Raw genomic sequence first — 19,223 nt, forward strand, 5'->3', positions numbered from 1 at the left:
GCACCTAATACTATTCCATCTTAAACTTGGTGCGTTCCGCCAGTCCTAACAATGATGGCCACTCGTTTTTCTTTACTTAGCTGCTTTTTTCTTGCCATAATACAAATTCTAACAATCTATTCAGTAGGACTATCAGCTGTGTATCCACAAGACTTCTGCACAACACAACTGATGGTCCCAACCCCATTCATAAGGCAAGAAATCCCACTTATTAAACCTGACAGGGCACACCTGTGAAGTGAAAACCATTCCCGGTGACTACCTCTAGAAGCTCATCAAGAGAATGCCAAGAGTGTGCAAAGCAGTCATCAAAGCAAAAGGTAGCTACTTTGAAGAACCTAGAATACAACACATAATTTCAGTTGTTTCACACTTTTTTGTTAAGTATATATTTCCACGTGTTTAATTCATAGTTTTCATGCCTTCAGTGTGAATGTACAATTTTCATAGTCATGAAAATACAGAAAAATCTTTAAATGAGAAGGTGTGTCCAAACTTTTGGTCTGTACTGTACATGACTGAAAAAGTATCCATCATCATTACATTCCGGGAAGGTTTCTGGCAGGGGATTCCCAAGGGCAAGGCCGCACTAGCATTTTTTTTTCACTTTTTTTTTTCTTTGATTGATGTTATTTATTCTCAAATAATGCCAGAGCCTGTTATAAAGGCTTTCAGGGCTTTTAAAATTTAAAGGTTGTCCCCTTTAAGACAACCTTGTTTCTGGTTGGAAGAAGAAGAGAAAAAAAAAACCATGCTATAGTTACCTGGATCTACTGTGGAGTCCAGCTCCCGCTGTCAGGCAATGGCACTGACAACTTTTCCAGCACTGGAGCTAATCAGTGAGCTCTGCCCGCGTAGATGGAATGGGGGCTTCAGTGCTGCTGAACTCAACAATAGGTTGCTGTGTCGCAGCAAGCACCAGACACTGGGAGCAGTGAGGGAAAGTAGTCGGTACATCCAGGGAAGGCAAATACAGCCTTTTGTTATTTTTAACAAACTGTAGATAGGGCAGAACATTGTCCGAAAAGGGACAATATTGTTAATCTCTCTAGTATCCGATTGGCTGCAGCGGTCACATGACATTGTTTAGGTCACGAGACATTCATGAGACACAGGGTTCAGAGTGGAGAAGCAGTAAAGGTCTGGAAGGCAGATATACATTTGTTATTTTATGTAGCACTCTGCGAAATCCATAAGGGTATGCCCACTACTTTAATAGTATTAAGAATTTTGGAAGAATTTCCCTTATTGTTTTCCATCTCTACTTTTAACCCAATCTCTATATTTCGCTCCATGTGTCTATCAGCCTCCTCCAGTGCACACAAGAGTTTTTCCACTTAATAGTATGCTGACATATCTGTTCTCAAAGAGGACAGCACTAACAAATGAGCAGAGAGTCACAAAGGTGAAGCAGTATAACAATGAATTAACCGCAAAAGGACCAGGTAAGTTTTCGTTTTAGTTTTTTCCTCTGCTTCTTCCAAGAGCAATAACGTATTTATACTTCCACTGTTATAGCCATATGAGGTCTTGTTTTTTTTTTGTGGCACTACAGTAGTTGTAGTTTTGAATGACCATTTGTTTTTTCATTCGATGTACTGGGAAAAAAAAAATCCTAAAGCAGTTGTTTTTATGGCGCTAATTGTGCAGTAAAAATGACTTTACTACATAATTCTACCAGTCAGTACTGTTACGTAATATTCTTTCAAGTATGGTATTGCTTTAAGTATTGAAAAGATTTGTAAAAAAAATAAGGTTTGCCTGGGCCACCAAGTGCATCAAGGTTCCCCATGTCCCTCCTCGAGTCCCGTAGCGTTTTCAATTTGTTCGGTCGGCATAGCTCTAGGAGAGCTCCTATAGATCCATATATGATGTTTTGACTGCTTCCGTATTATTTAGTGAAGTTATGTCTCTCTCACAGTTAATACCAATCAGGATAATTAATTTTATATTTCCATAAATTATATTTTTACGGACGTACCACATTAATTTTAATATCTTTATTTATAATGGAAAAAAAAGGGGCGGTTCCAAATATTTATAGTTTTTACATTTCAGTATTTTTAAAGTTTTCTTTAGTTTTATTCTAGTTCCCGTTTGTTCGATTGCCAATACTATATACTATATTGCAGTACGTTGTAAAAATCAAGGTCTCCTATGAAAGCGAGTCACGGGTCTTCAGTAGACCCCCAGCTGCGATGGCAATCTATCGACACCCAACGCCACGTATAACTGAAGCAGGCAGAACTCTGCTCCATTTTCTGCTGTTCACAGCAGATAACAGCTGAATAACACAGCCACCATCTGCTGGGAATGGTGTGGCTTCATTGACCGAGCCTGCTACATACACCCACTCTCGACAAGCACCATAGATGTGTAAGGCTGCCGTCACACTAGCAGTATATGGTCAGTATTTTGCATCAGTATTTGTAGCCAAAACCAGGAGTGGAACAATCACAGGAAAAGTATAATAGAAACATATGCACGTCGTCTGTATTTATCACCCACTCCTGGTTTTGGCTTACAAATACTGATGTAAAATACTGAACAAATACTGCTAGTGTGACGGCAGCCTTAGGAAGAGGATTACTACATTATATCATCTACATATTTGTGAAAATAAAAATGAGGTGCATACAAATAATAATTAGCAATGGCTCAAAAGGAAATACAATAAGTACCGTATGTGAACTTGTGTTAGCGCTTACCAAGTGGCCACTTATAGATACACATATACCTTATTATTTGCTTTATCTGCCAAAGGATGCTGTTCTCTAAATTGATATTTAAGGACGTCATAAGATACTGATTGAACTCTTCAAAAAACATCTCATTTCCTTCTTCATATCTCCCATAGTTTTTCGAATGTTCCTTCTGGATGCAGTGATTAGTTAAGTGACTTGTCATGTCTTCAAAGTCAGAGTCATTGTATGGTTCAGATGACGTTCTCAAGACTCCCTCCCGATACAGGAAAATGTTATACTGATTATCCACAAGGACCCAGCTCCTGAAAGACATTAACACTGTAACAATACAAATGTACCTGTCAATCACACCTCTAGTAACATAAGGATCTTTAAAGTATAGTCACTAAAATGCCGAAGCATGTGAGAAAAAAGTGTATCTGTCTATAATCTATCATTTTGCAGCCAGACTGATTCATGCCATCCATGGTTTGGGAAGCATGAATCGGGTGACTGGTTCCCTTAACCCCCAAGGGTGGTTTGCACGTTAATGACCGGGCCAATTTTTACAATTCTGACCACTGTCCCTTTGTGGAGGTTATAACTCTGGAACGCTTCAACGGATCCTGATGATTCTGACATTGTTTTCTCGTGATATATTGTACTTCACGATAGTGGTAAAATTTATTTGATATTACCTGCGTCTATTTGTGAAAAAAAAACAGAAACTTGGTAAAAATTTAGAAAATTTCGCAATTTTCCAACTTTGAATTTTTATGCCCTTAAATGAGAGAGATAAGTCACACAAAATACTTAATAAGTAACATTTCCCACATGTCTACTTTACATCAGCACAATTTTGGAACCAAAAATTTTTTTTTGTTACTGAGTTATAAGGGTTAAAAGTTGACCAGCAAATTCTCATTTTTACAACACCATTTTTTTTTAGGGACCACATCACATTTAAAGGAACCTGTCACCCCGTTTTTTCAAATTGAGATAAAAATACCGTTAAATAGGGCCAGAGCTGTGCGTTACAATAGTGTATTTTGTGTACCCTGATTCCCCACCTATGCTGCCGAAATACCTTACCAAAGTCACCGTTTTCGTCTGTCAATCAGGCTGGTCTGGTCAAATGGGCGTGGTGACATCGCTGTTTCTTCCCCCAGATCTTGCTCATCTTTCCGTTGGTGGCGTAGTGGTTTGCGCATGCCCAACTGCCGAATCCACTGCGCAGGTGAAGAAAAAGAGCGCGATCTGCGCTATTCCCCTGGTTATCGGTGGGGGCGGCCATCTTCCTGAGGCCGCACGTGTGCAGATGGAGTGCTCTGCTGCCCAGGGCTTCAGGAAAATGGCCGCGGAATGCCGCGCGTGCACAGATGGAGATCGCGGCGGCCATTTTTCTGAAGCCGAGATGCGAACTCTACACTACAGTTTATAACGCAGAGCCGTGAAAATAAAAATTCTTTTTTTTTCCCCACAAAAATAATTTTTTAGCCCCCAGTTTTGTATTTTCTCAAGGGTAACAGGAGTTATTGGACCCAAAAAGTTGTTGTCCAATTTGTCCTGAGTACGCTGATACCCCATAGGTGGAGGGGGGAACCACCATTTGGGTGCATGGCAGAACTCGGAAAGGAAGGAGCGCCGTTTGGAATGCAGACTTAGATGGAATGGTCTGTAGGCGTCACATTGCGTTTGCAGAGCCACTAATGTACCTAAACAGTAGAAACCCCCACAAGTGACCCCATATTGGAAACTAGACTCCCCAAGCAACTTATCTAGATGTGTTGTGAGAACTTTGAACCCCCAAGTGTTTCACTACAGTTTATAACGCAGAGTCGTGAAAATAAAAAATACTTTTTTTCCCCCACAAAAATGTTTTTTAGCCCTCCAAATTTTTATTTTCCCAAGGGTAACAAGAGAAATTGGACCCCAAAAGTTGTTGTCCAATTTGTCCTGAGTACGCTGATACTCCATATGTTAGGATAAATACCTGTTTGGGCACACGGGAGAGCTCGGAAGGGAAGGAGCACTGTTTTACTTTTTCAACGCAAAATTGGCTGGAAATGAGATCAAGTATTCAAGAATCACCCGGCACTCAAAAATTGTGAAAAGTAACAATTTCAGTTTATTATTATCCAGACATAGAACCAGTTTGTTTGTTGAACGTTTTCGGTCCCTGATGGACCTTCTTCAGAACAGTTCAATTTATCTAGTGTATAGGGGTATTAAAAGAAAACAAAATTATTCTCTTTACATTACACAGTGCTGACCTCCGGATCTCTGTAGCGCCGCTGTGCACTACACACCCCAGATGTACACATTGGTAGGTCATCTATATGGCAAGTTGTGTTTTCCTTCTATCATCTTAGTAATGTTCTGCTTCTTATATTGCAGCATTTAGTGTGGTGATAGCCATTACATTGTCAGAGGGATCCCCCTACTGGCCATACACATTATCCTTCCATTCCAGGTGAATTGTAACCCCGGATAATCCATCCACCTCACTTGGACATACAATCCTATATACAGGGATACTGACTGTGGGCTCATTCAGCTATTTTCTGTTCCATATCCATCACGGCAATGTTGTTTCCATGTATCATCTTTTTTCCTTACCACAGGGGTTGAGTACGGCACCTTTTAACACTCTTGTTGTATTTGCTTCCATAGGCACAATGCACTTTTCACCGACTATGTTTATGTGGAAGAATTTCGTCTGTTCTACAGAATTAGACCTCCATGGGAATTGCACTTCTTCAAATTAGGAGCACTTATATCCTTTACAGTATGTTATCCCATATTCCCTCTATGGTTGTCCTCTTGTCCAACCTTTTCATGGGTTACTCCCATATAAATAACACCTCCCCCTTGGGCACGTCTAAGGTTGCACGACCGTATTATGCATTGAATACCACGACATATAGACGTTTTCCTTTGTATTTGTCACTATAAAATGCTGGACAGGCTATATGGTTCCATTTAGTTGTTGTTTCCCCCTTTTTTTTCCCCTTATTTTCCATAATGTTGTCTTTAATTTTGTTTTCGTTTAATACCTCTATACACTAGATAAATTGAACTGTTCTGAAGAAGGTCCACCTGGGACCGAAAACGTTCAAACAAACTGGTTCTATGTCTGGATAATAATAAACCGTAATTGTTACTTTTCACAATTTTTGAGTGCAGGGTGATTCTTGAATACTTGTGACTGAGGGTTGGATACCCTACTCGAGCACCAAAACTCATATCCTCACAGAGTGCCGTGTTTATCTACTTTTATTGGAATTGAGATCAGACGCCATGTCGCGTTTGGAGAGCCCTGATGTGCCTAAACAGTGGAAACCCCCAATTCTAACTGAAACCCTAACCCAACCACACCCCTAATCCCAACACACCCCTAACCCTAATCCCAACCATAACCCTAACCACACCCCTAACCCTGACACACCCCTAACCCTAATCCCAACTGTAAATGTAATCCAAAGCCTAACTTTAGCCCCAACCCTAACTGTAGGCCTAACCCTAACTTTAGCCCAACCCTAACTTTAGCTCCAACCCTAACTTTAGCCCCAACCCTAACCCTAAATTTAGCCCCAATCCTAACCCTAACTTTAGCCCCAACCCTAACCGTAGCCCTAACCCTAGCCCCAACCTTAACCCTAGCCCTAACCCTAGCCCTAACCTTAGCGCTAACCTTAACCCTAGCCCTAACGGGAAAATGGAAATACATTTTTTTTAATTTTACTATTTTTTCCCTAACTAAGGGGGTGATGAAGGGGGATTTGATTTACTATCTATAGCGGGTATTTTAGCGGATTTTTCTGATTGGCAGCTGTTACACACTAAAAGATGCGGACTATTGCAAAAAATAGTTTTTGCGTCTCCACATTTTGAGAGCTATAATTTTTCCATATTTTAATCCACAGAGTCATGTGAGGTCTTGTTTTTTGCAGGACAAGTTGTCCTTTTTTGTTGGTATCATTTTCAGGCACGTGACATTTTTTGATCGCTTTTTATTCCGATTTTTGTGAGGCAGAATGACCAAAAAACAGCTATTCATGAATTTCTTTTGGGGTGGGGGGGGTTTATACTGTGCCACGTTTAGTAAAATTGATAAAGCAGTTTTATTTTTCGGGTCAGAACGATTACAGTGATACCTCATTTATATTTTTTTTATGTTTTGGCGCTTTTATTTTTAACTATTTTATGGAAAAAATAAATATTTTGGCATCACTTTATTCTGAGGACTGTAACTTTTTTGCGGGACAAGATGACGTTTTCAGCGGTACCATGGTTATTTATATCAGTTTTTTGATTGCGTGTTATTCCACTGTTTGTTCGGCGGTATGATAATAAAGCGTTGTTTTTTGCCTTGCTTTTTTTTTTTTTACGGCGTTCACTGAAGGGGTTAACTAGTGGGACAGTTTTATAGGTGGGGTCATTACGGACGCGGCGACACTAAATATGTGTACTTTTATTTTTTTTATTATTTAGATAAAGAAATGTATTTATGGGAACAATATATTTTTTTTTATTTAGGAATTTTTTTTTTTTTTTTTACACATCTAAATATTTTTTTTACTTTATAACGTTGTCCCAGGGGGGACATCACACTATAGGGTCAGATCGCTGATCTGACACTTTGCACAGCACTGAGTCAGATCAGCGATCTGACAAGCAGGGCTGCAGGTTTACCAGCGCCTGCTCTGAGTAGGCGCTTGTAAGCCACCTCCCAGCAGGAAGTAGCCTCGCGGCCATTTTGGATCCGGGGTTTGCAGGGAGGAGACGCTCAGTAAAAGATAAGCACATCACCTTGTACCGAGGGTCTCAAGGAAGCACGCAGGGAGCCCCCTCCCTGTGCGATGCTTCCCTATGCCCCCGGAACGCTGCGATCATGTTTGATCGCAGTGTTTCGGGGGTTAATATGCCAGGAGCGGTCCGTGACCGCTCCTGGCACAGTGACAGATGTCAGCTGCAATAGTCAGCTGACACCCGGCCGTAATCGGCCGCGCGGCCGATTGCATATGACGTACTATCCCATCACTGGGAATTAAGTCCCAGGTCACCTCGACGGGATAGTACGCCATATGGGATTAAGGGGCTAAAGATTAAAAACTGAAAAAGTGATAAGTGACTATCAGTCTAATGAAGAAATCCTAGGACTATGTCTGATGTGCTGATAGCATTCATTTTGGGATACTGGGAAAAAAAACAAGTTAAGGCAACACTATAAACAATTAACAATATAATTTTATCTAAAATTAATATGAATAAAAGAGAAGAACAATAAGGGGACACCTTCACCTGATATCAAATTTGCGATGTCCTGGTTCTAAGAGCAGTGGGTTTTCTAGGTATTTCTGGATCACATGAACTTGACCTTGGTTGTCAATAAAGTCTAGGAGTTGTGCAGCATTAGAGGATATAAGAATTCCTTCTCCTACAAGAGAAGCAAAAAAAATCAAGGTCTTGTCAGAACAGAACACCATAATGCTAAAAAGTAACAACACAGAAGTCTGAATAAACAAATCAAAATTTCCATGACAATTGGAAGTTAATATAGCCTTTCCACAAGCAGGCTACTTGCTTTAACCAAAAAACAGAGAAAAATCTGAAGCTTAGAAATAATTCAAAAAGAGGCTATGAAGTGGTAATGGGTCACCACTGCTTCATTCATTACTATTGGTCTGCGGTAATAGTAATATGCAAGTGCGACTACCTGTCCCATAGATGGTAGCTTAGGCTAAGTTCACATTAGCGTTGTGCGGGGCTGCTTCGGGCGCAGCCGAGGCGACGCATGCGCCCCTATATTTAACATGGGGGGCGCATGGACTTGTGTTGTCTTGCGTTTTGTGATGCATGCGTCATTTTGGCGCAACAGAAAACGCTGCATGATGCAGTTTTTTCTGGGCCAAAAATCATGCAAAAATGAACGCATGCATCACAAAAAGATGCGTTTTGCATGCGTTGTCGCCGATACAGCACCGCACAACGCAAATGTGAACGTAGCCTTAAGTTCTGGAAATGCAAGTGCACTACCGCTCCATTAACACAGTGACTTTGGGATGCCTGTTCCTATGATCGGTAGCCATCCAAATGGTCACCCCCCCCCAAGACTTATGCAATTGTGATGTTACATGTTGTTCATACAGAAGCCTGTAACACCACAATCCCTGCATCAGTGCATTAGAAAAGAAAGAAGACTGAAGAAAGACGAAAGAGAGACTACAAACGTAAGTGTTATCAGCCCCTACCCGATCTCTCTTCACCCCCAATCCCCCATCCCCCTCTTTTTTACCCCCTCCATCCCTCTTTGCGCCGCTTCCGTGCGCATGTTTAGCAGCCGCCGAGCGTTGATTGGTAACGCAGTTCACCGATCAACACTCGTGCTCGCTTTTTTTCATCAGCCCCCTTTGCCCAATTCCGCACACCCATCCTGCAGCCGCCAAACTTTGATAAGTGACGCAGTTCACTTATCAGAGCTTGTGCCTGCCATTTTCCTTTTTTTTTCCACCACACCTGTGCGCACACCCAGCAGCCGCCGAACCTTGATAAATGACACGGTTCACTTATCAAAGCTCTCGTGCCTGCCGTTTTCTTTTTTTTCACATCTCCGTGCGCTCAACCAACCGCCGCGTCTAACCTGTGCCTTCATTTTCTTTTTTCACATCTCCATGCGCTCACCCAGCCGCCGCGTCTAACCCGTGCCTTCCTTTTCTCTTTCACATCTCCGTTCGCACACCCAGCAGCCGCTGAACTTTGATAAGTGACGCGGTTAACTTATCAGAGCTCTCGTGCCTGCCGGTTTTTTTCACATCCCTGTTCGCACACCCAGCAGCTGCCGAACTTTGATTAGTGATACGTTCACTTATCAGAGCTAGGGCCTGCTGTTTTAGACTTTTCTTTCACATGTATTTTCTTTCCCTATTTGCTTTTTTTTCCTTTAGCTTTTTCTTTTCAGAGTAGTTTGCACCAAGCACTATCCCCCCCACACTTACACATAGTTACCAATAAAGTACACCCAAGCACCATATTTACAAAAAAAATGTCCCGCTCGTCCCGTTCTTCCCAACAGCGCTGTTCAGCGGATGGGGCATATTCTTTCCTTGCCTCCGACACTGATAGCGAGAGAGAGGATCCCACTTTTCTATATTTTTCTGATTCTTCCTTATCCTCTTCCCACTCCTCATCTTCCTCCTCCGGCCCTGCGGAACCGCCATGCAGACGCCACAGGACAGAAGATGATGAAGCACCCACCATTGCAAATGGCGAACCAGCGCACCCCACTGCGGACCCCATATGGACCTCGCCACCCGAAAATTACAAGCCACTGATTCCTGATTTTGTGGCAGAATCAGGAATCAAGTTTGACACCACCGGCCTCACAGAACTAGACTTTTCAAAGTCTTTTTCTCTGAGGCTTTCGTTAACCTCATGGTAGAGCAAACTAACTTGTATGCTCGGCAATTTTTGGACCAAAACTCGGGTTCATGATATTCTAACTGGTCTCCTATAAACCCAGTTGAAATGATGCAGTTTTGGGGACTGGTCCTCCACATGGGGATCCTGAAGAAGCCTGAACTACGGCAATATTGGAGTGTTGATATTTTATATAACACTCCAGTGTTCCGAATGGTCATGACCCGGACGCGTTTTGAGGCCATCTATAAGTTCCTGCATTACAACGATAATGCACAGTGTCCCGCATGAGATGACCCCAACTTTGACCGTCTGTTCAAAGTTCGGCCAGTCATCGAACACTTCAACAAAAAGTTTGGTGAAATGTACATGCCTCAAAGGGACATCTGTGTGGATGAGTCCTTAATTCATTTTAAGGAGTGGCTCAGATTCCATCAATACCTACCCAGCTAGAGGACCAGGTACGGAATCACTCTACAAACTGTGTGAGAGTACCTCAGGGTACACCTACAGCTTTAGAGTGTACGAAGGGAAGGACACCAGGATTGAACCGCCTGAGTGTCCTTCTATCCTGGGAGTGAGTGGGAAAATTGTGTGGGATTTGGTGCACCCACTGCTGGATAAAGGTTATCACCTCTACACTGATAACTTTTACACCAGCATCCCACTCTACAAATCTCTCTCTGCGCGAGGTACCGCAGCCTGCGGTACTGTCCGCAAAAATGAGAGAGGCCTCCCGAAGATGCTACTTGGGCAGACTCTCAGAAAAGGTGAGAGCAAAGCGCAATGTAGCGACCACCTGCTGGTGGTCAAGTACAAGGACAAAAGGGATTTCCTTCTATTGACCACCATACACGGTGATGGCAATGCCCTCAGCACTGTAAGGGGTACCTCTACAGAGGTCAGCAAACCGATCTGTGTACTGGGGTACAACAAAAACATGGGGGGCGTTGATCTCTCTGATCAACTCCTCCAACTGTACAGTGCTTTCAGAAAGCACAGGGTGTGGTTCAAAAAGCTGTCTGTGCACATTGTACAAATGGCAATGCTCAACGCTTTCCTGCTGTCACGATGTGCACGCAACACCGATACGTCGTACCTTCATTTCCAGGAAGTTGTGGTTAAGGCCCTGATGTTTGGCACTCCGGAAGGAGCGGGCCCCAGTACTTCTGGAACTGAAGGTGCACGTATCGTACCAGGTCAGCATTTTCCTGGGGTGGTCCCGCCAACCGGAAGAAAAGGTAAGCTGCCAAAAAGGTGCCGAGTGTGCTACAAAAGAGGAATACGCAAGGACACCATCAATCAATGCGACACCTACCCCGAAAAACCTGGCATGTGCATGAAGGATTGCTTTAAATTGTACCACACCTCTATGCACTACTAATTTACAGGAAACAGATTAATTTCAAAGGCGGCACATCTACATAAGTTCTTTGGGGGTCTACTTTCCAAAATGTTGTCACTTGTCGGTTTTTTCCTGTTTAGGCACATCAGGGGCTCTGCAAATGGAACATGATTCCATCAAAGTCTGCATTCCAAAAATTCAGTACTTCCCTTTCGAACCCCAACGTGTGCCCAAACACTTTTTTCCCCAGCTATGGGGTACCAGCGTACTCAGGACAAATTGGACAACAACTTTTGCGGTCCAAATTCTCCTGTTACCCTTGGGAAATTAAAATATTGGGGACTAAAAGATCATTATTGTGGGCAAAAAATAGGATTTTTTATTTTAACACCCGGGCGTTATAAACTTTAGTGAAACACTTGGGGGTTCAAAGTTCTCAGCACACATCCAGACAAGTTCCTTAGGGGATCTAGTTTCCAAATGGGGGTTACTTGTGGGGGGTTTCCTCTGTTTAGGCACATCAGGGGCTCGTCAAACACAACATGGCGTCCGATCGCAAATCCAGCCAATTTTAGGTTGAAAAAAAATCAAACGGCGCTCGTTCACTTCCGAGCCCTGCCATGCGCCCAAACAGTGATTATTTCCCACATATGGGGTATCAGTGTACTCAGGACAAATTGGACAACAACTTTTAGGGTCCAATTTCTCTTGTTACCTTTGGGAAAATAAAAAATTGGGGACTAAACGATCATGTTTGCGGAAAATATTTTTTATTTTCACGCCCGTGCATTATAAACGTCTGTAAAGACCCTGGGGGTTCAAAGTGCTCATCAGACATCTAAATAAGTTCCTTAGGGGGTCTAGTTTCCAAATTGGGGTCACTTGTGGGGAGTTTCCACTGTTTATGCACATCAGGGGCTCGTCAAACGCAACATGGCGTCCGATTGCAATTCCAGCCAATTTTAGGTTGAAAAAAATCAAATGGCGCTCCTTCCCTTCCGAGCCCTGCCATGCACCCAAACAGTGGTTTCAGCATACTCCGGACAAATTGGACAACAACTTTTGCAGTACAATTTCTTGTGTTACCATTGGGAAAATAAAAAAAAATTGTTGCTAAAAGATCGTTTTCGTGACTAAAAAGTTAAATTTTAATTTCTTCCTTCAACATTGCTTTAGCTCTCGTGAAGCACCTGAAGGGTTAATAAACTTCTTGAATGTGGTTTTGATCAGCTTGAGGGGTGCAGTTTTTAGAATGGTGTATTTTCAGCCACATAGACCCCTCAAATTGACTTTAAATGTGAGGTGGTCCCTTAAAAAATGGTTTTGTAAATTTTGTTGTAAAAATGAGAAATTGCTGGTCAACTTTTAACTCTTATAACTCCCTAACAAAAAAAATGTTGTTTCCAAAATTGTTCTGATGTAGACTTGTGGGAAATGTTACTTATTAAGTATTTTTGGTGACATATTTCTGTGATTTAAGGGCAATGCTCCTACATAGGCCAGTGACAATGTGTGTGTGTTTGTGTTTACCATTGGCTTAGTAATGAGGGTGTCGGGCTGACACCTCTTCATTACTAAACCTAGGGCTTGGTGTCAATGACAGCTACTGACACCAAGCCCTAATCTCATTATCCTGATGCCACTGCATAAGCATGAAAAAGGTGGTGTTGAACCAAGAAAGTACATCACAGAACTTTTCTTTTTAAATATCTTTATTTAGCTCAAGAAAGACTTCATTGCTGTACAAAAACGCATGCAAAAAACACACCAGTGTGCTGCAGCGTTTTTCCTGCCAAGAGATGCAGAACAGAAACCTTGCAGAAATTTCTGCAAGCAAATACTCAACGTACGCACATAGCCTTAGGCCGGGGTCACACTCAGCGTAGGGAAATATGGTCTGTATTTTACAGGCGTAATATGCAGAAATGATCCCAAAACAGTGTTCCATATGTCATACGCATGTTAACCTCCATATGCAATCCGTATGGCATCCGTACTGCGTTTTTTTCATGCAAACCTTACAAAATGGACATTTAACGGTTTTGAGGCCTGAAAATAATTTAAATCATCAGCATAAACCCTATTTAAGGCCTCTACTGTACAACAGCTGAAACCCTCCCATATGGCCATTTTGTTGCTGTGCTTGTGTAGGTGTTTTGGTGGTACTTGGGCAACATGTGTGACCTCCTGCAATTCACACCAACTCAGCGGGTGTTCTTTAATTGGGTCTTGTCACGCCGCTTTGGCCAGTCACACCCCGTGATAGATGATCTGCGAAGGAGGAGAAGAAGAATGTGGGTGCATCCACTTTTGCGGAAACACCTCACTAAAGGGAATTTTCACAGGCTCTATTCATCTCTGCGGACACATCCGGACAAATTCTTCCAGTACTGTCGCATGACAATACCCACCTTTGATATCTTGTTGGAGACAGTACATTCAGGAATTACGTATCAGGATACCAGGATGCGGAAAAGCATATCCGCAGAGGAGCGTCTTCTTATGTATTCACCATCCTCACATACTGTATGTTGATGATATTTTTTGTACTATTTTGATTTTCATAGCATCTTATTTAAATTATATTAATACATTTTTGATAAATCATATACAAATATGTATTAAATGGTAAATGTTAGTATCCAGTGTAAATTTATGAAGGTTCACTGGTCTCCTACCTTTTTTGATCCTCATATTTCTTTGGTTTACTAGTTGTTTTTTTTAAAGCATTGTAACATAGCTAATTTTAAAATTTTTATTTTGCTTTCAGATTCCTGTCAACTGGATTATCTTATGCGGGACTACATCTCGAATTTGTCATAGGGCGGTGCACTATTTCAGGCATTGTGCGTAATACATGTGTTCAAATATGGGACAAATTACATGAACTTGTGATGCCGGAGCCCAAAATGGAGGATTGGCTGAAAATAGTCAGTGGATTTTCTGACTGTTGTCAATTTCTGCACTGAATTGGAGCACTGGATGGGAAACATATCAGGGTGCGTAAGACGCCGAACTAGGGCACCCAATTCTATAATTATAAGCAGTTTTTCTCTGTAGTTCTGTTAGGTGTAGTTGACAGTAACTACAGGCTTATAATTGTAGATATTGGGGCCTATGGGCGAACTGGAGACTCTAGAGTCTTCAATGCGTCCATTATGGGTCGGCGGCTACATGAAAACCTGTTGGACTTCCCACCACCACGACAACTCCCAGGCTCCAATGCTGAAGCAGTCCCATATGTACTTGTGGCAGATGAGGCCTTCCAATTGACCAGGCATGTCATGAGGCCTTATCCCCGGCGCAACCGTGACCACCGGCAGCGTGTCTTTAATCTGAGAATTTCACGGGCATGGCGACTGGTGGAGTGCGCCTTTGGCATTATGGCATCCAAATGGCGTGTTCTCCAGTCTGCCATTCAGCTGAGTGAGGCAAATGTCAATGAAGTCATAAAAGCTTGTGGTGTTCTACACAACTTCACAAGAATTCATGAGTGCTCCTCAGCTGACAGTGTTGAAGGCATGTTGGCTAATGTGGGTAGGCCTACAACACAAGTCCTTCCTCCGTGGCGTCCCCTTTCTGGCATAAGTTAGGGATATTTTTACAAAATTATTCTGTTTCTCCTCAGGGAGCTACTCCCTGGAAAGATAATGCTGTTTCTTTGTTGTAATGTTTTCATATATATCTATATATATTTTCTGAAAAAATGCATAAATTACTTAAAATTACTTAACTATGTGTGTTTCATTGACTTATGTAACAGATGTTTATCAACCAAGTAATTTAGTATGATGTTCTAATGATTTGTCCAACAAACTGAAATTGACTTTTGACTATATTTTTTTATTATAGCAAAAGCCTTTTTTGGTTTTTAAACACCATATTAGTATCATATGTTTTTCTTTTCATAAAACATGACATAACCCATTTTGTTAGATAAATATAACAAAGTGCTATCACAGCAGAGTCAAACAAAAACATGTTTAGAACCAAAAATAAAAAAGATTCCTCATAAAACAATTCTCATTACAGATTTCTGTAAGTTGGTGGAGGTGATGGCAGAAGCTCAGGGTCTAGGTTAGGTGGCCTTTGTTGTGCCAATTGTCCATCATCCTGCGTGTATGATGTCTGTCCCTGCTCAAAATGATGCCCTTAATCATATTGGCCAGTTGTATATTGGCTATAAGGGTTTTGAGTATGGCCCTCATACTCCTAATATGGCCATGTCATCCAAAACCAGGTTGGGACCAGCCTCCAGCACTGGGTCTGGTCAGGTGGCCATATTGGGAAGGTTGATGGTATGATGGCATATGGTAATGTGCTGGCCTTGGTGGGTTTTGGGTGGGAAGGGGTAGAGGTGTAGGCACACGTGGAGGGGGTGCTTCAAATATTTGTTGAACATGCACCTGTGGAGATGATGGAAGGCGCGGGACATTACGTACTGACAGCTCTCAATGAACTCAAGTAATTCATAGGGTTCATTTGGTGGGGTACATGCATCAATAAGTATTTGAAAACACCCTCTCACATGTAGCCTCACCTCACGGGGTATGGGACGGAGGTACCAGGCCAGGCTCCTCGAAAAGGCCTCCTTGCCATCATCCTTTGCAGCCATGGCCAAATAATTATGGACCCCAATGTCCACATTCCTGCGAGTTTCTTGCAGCTCTCTCCTTCTGCGGCCACGGCGGGAAATGACAGCAGGCTGTGGGGATGTCTCCAGTGGAACAGTAGGGCTGCTACTGTTTCCTGGATCATCCTGACTTCCTGGATGTGATGCTGTTGTGGGTGGTGGTGCAGCTTCTTGGCCAGTTGTTGCCGGATCTTGTTGTGCAACTGAAGATGTTGCAGGAGGGATGTCACTGGAAGGATGTGAAGATGGGCCAGCCACCTCTTCTCCTTCCCCAACCGGATCTATCAGGGCCTCCGAGTCTGAGCCGGTCTCCCTCTCAGTGAGGTTTGACTGTGTTCTGTTTGTAAAGTATGAGAATAATTAATTAAAAATTAAAATTTTACCTTTATAAGACATATGTGTAATTTTTATTTATACTTTTACTTACGGTCTCAGATCCATACTGGGATCTAAAAAGGAGAGTTGGTCATAATAAATATATTTTCTTTTTTTTTGCAGGCGCTGCTGACCCACTCCTGGCCCGCTGCTGCCTTTCCCTCCTATATTGGTCCCTTATGCTGCGCCATCGTCTCATAACATCTTCCACTGCAATGAAACAGAAAAAAATAATGTACAAGGCCATTGTGCACAGTGGTACCACAATGTGTCAGTGATATAACAGATTTTAATGTGGCATAGTAACCTGCATTTCTTAAAAAATATCATCAACATAAATATTGTAAACACAAACAGCACAATACGATATAATGGAAAATACATAAAATGTCAGGCCATAAGGACATCCCTCCGTAGCAGTATGTCATTGTAAATTTGTTTAATGTAAACGACATATATAAAACTCTGTACGTAACCCCTTTTTCATGTCCAGCACCATGTAATTAATGGTGCAATATAAATAAATGTGATTAATCTTAATGAAAATAACAAAAGGCCCAAATTCATGTAGGTAATGCAGTTTGCAATATTATTCATAGAGAAACATGAGTGTACTTATCTGCCTCTGGACCTCACGTGGCCGCTGCTCATATTCTGGGAAAATACGCTTCTCCATGCCGCCTCTTTTCTGGCCCGGTTGGAATAATGGGCATCTCGTTGATTCCATATTTCTGGCCTCTCTTGCACCAGAACCAGCAGCATTTTCAATATTAATAATATTGGCCATGATGCAGGAGACTCTGTGGAGGCGTGCGGCAGACTTCCGGGATGTCTGTCTGGCTTTTTCAGCTAATTTGCATGTCTAAGCTTCCTGATTGAGGGCTTAACACATTTCCTGTCACCTGCTGAACTCTTGCGTATTTTACGCAAGTCACACTGTTGGTCTGTGTCTCATCCGTATTTTTGCGCACCCATAGACTTTCATTGGCAGATTTTTTTGCGCAATACGTTGACAAACGCAGCATGCTGCGATTTTCTACGCCCATAAAATACGGATGCGTAATATACGCCAAATAGGAGCTGCCCCATAGAGAATCATTGGTCCGTGTGCAATGCGTTATTTTTGCGCCTCGCATACGTCCATAAAACCCTCTAGTGTGACACCGGCATCACAGTGGAAAATTACATTCATTTTACTTAGACTGCAGCAGTGGTAAAGTTGAACATACTGAAAAGTCATGCCAAGGTATTTTCTGCTGCCTAACTACCATTAAAGCGAACCTGTCAGCAGTTTTGGACGATATAAGATACGGCCACTGCCCTGCAGGGCTTATCTACAGCATTCTATAAAGCTGTAGATAAGCCCCCGGTCAGACCTAAAAGATAAGAAAAATACATTTTATTATATTCACCCAGGGGGTCCGGTGCGGTGGGTGTCGCAGGTCTGGGTCCGGCATCTCCCATCTTCTTATGATCGCTGCCTTCCTGCTGCCTTATCGCTCCCCGGTATAGCGCTCCTGCGCAGGCGTACTTATCTGCCCTGTTGTGGGCAGACCAAAGTACTGCAGTGGCAGGTGCTGGGAAAGGTCAGAGAGGCCCGGCGCCTGCGCACTGCAGTACTTTCCTCTGCCCTCAACAGGTCAGATAAGTATGCCTGTGCAGGAGCGCGATGCCGGGGAGCGATGAAGCAACAGAAGGGAGGTGATCATAAGAAGATGGGAGGCGCCGGACCCGGACGTGTGACACCCGTCGGACTGGACCGCACAAGACTGTCCCCCCGGGTGTCACGATCCAATTTTGGATTTGTGGCAGATCTGGTTGCCTCAGTTTAAGACTTTGTTTTCCTTTCTGGTCATCGGGAGTTAATGCAGTTTTTTCCCCCCGGTGGCCGCTGATGTTATTGCATTGCTGCTGGGTCGGCTGATGTTTGTGGTGATCACTCCCTCCATCCTTTAAGAGGTCACCTGGTTCATCAGCTGACTGTCGGTGTTAGTTCATTTTTCAGCGACCAAGCCGGGAGAAGGAGCTAGCTGGGAACTGTTGTTCTACAGCTGTGTCTGTTGTATCTGGTGTTTCTTCCTGCTGTGCTGTGCCTTGCAGCATTAAGCTGAGTGTGGTTTTCCTTTCCTTGTCTGTATACTCTGTTGTGGTGATATTTATACACTTGTGCAGTCCTGTTCTGAAAGGCAATTCAGTATCACAATGGACATGGAGGTCAGAGCACATACAGTGATCTGACAATAACCCAAAATCATAGAACGAGCTCTGAGACGTGGGAACTCTGCAGACCGCAATCCCTGATCCTCTCCAAACACAACTAGAGGCAGCCGTGGATAGCGCCTAACGCTACCTATGCAACTCGGCACAGCCTGAGAAACTAACTAGCCTGAAGATAGAAAAAATAAGCCTACCTTGCCTCAGAGAAATACCCCAAAGGAAAAGGCAGCCCCCCACATATAATGACTGTGAGTAAGATGAAAAGACAAACGTAGGGATGAAATAGATTCAGCAAAGTGAGGCCCGATATTCTAGACAGAACGAGGATAGGAAAGATAACTTTGCGGTCTACACAAAACCCTAAAGAAAACCACGCAAAGGGGCAAAAAGACCCTCCGTACCGAACTAACGGCACGGAGGTACACCCTTTGCGTCCCAGAGCTTCCAGCAAAACAAATAGACAAGCTGGACAGAAAAAATAGCAACAAATAGCAAAGAAGCACTTAGCTATGCAGAGCAGCAGGCCACAGGAATGATCCAGAGAAACACA

General features: G+C 42.8%; 1 protein-coding gene across 1 annotated transcript in view; it reads right to left on the minus strand.

The window, feature by feature from the left end:
• Positions 1 to 19,223, minus strand: part of TTL (tubulin tyrosine ligase) — a 70,532-nt gene that overhangs the window by 24,056 nt on the left and 27,253 nt on the right. Inside the window, exons 4-5 of the mRNA XM_069769217.1 lie at positions 7,989 to 8,124; positions 2,738 to 3,007 (exon numbers count right to left, since the gene is read on the minus strand). Of these exons, the coding sequence (XP_069625318.1) occupies positions 2,738 to 3,007; positions 7,989 to 8,124 (406 nt within the window). The remainder of the gene's footprint in view (positions 1 to 2,737; positions 3,008 to 7,988; positions 8,125 to 19,223) is intronic.

The sequence above is a fragment of the Ranitomeya imitator genome, chromosome 5 (genome assembly GCF_032444005.1).
Source record: "Ranitomeya imitator isolate aRanImi1 chromosome 5, aRanImi1.pri, whole genome shotgun sequence".
Lineage (NCBI taxonomy): Eukaryota > Metazoa > Chordata > Amphibia > Anura > Dendrobatidae > Ranitomeya > Ranitomeya imitator.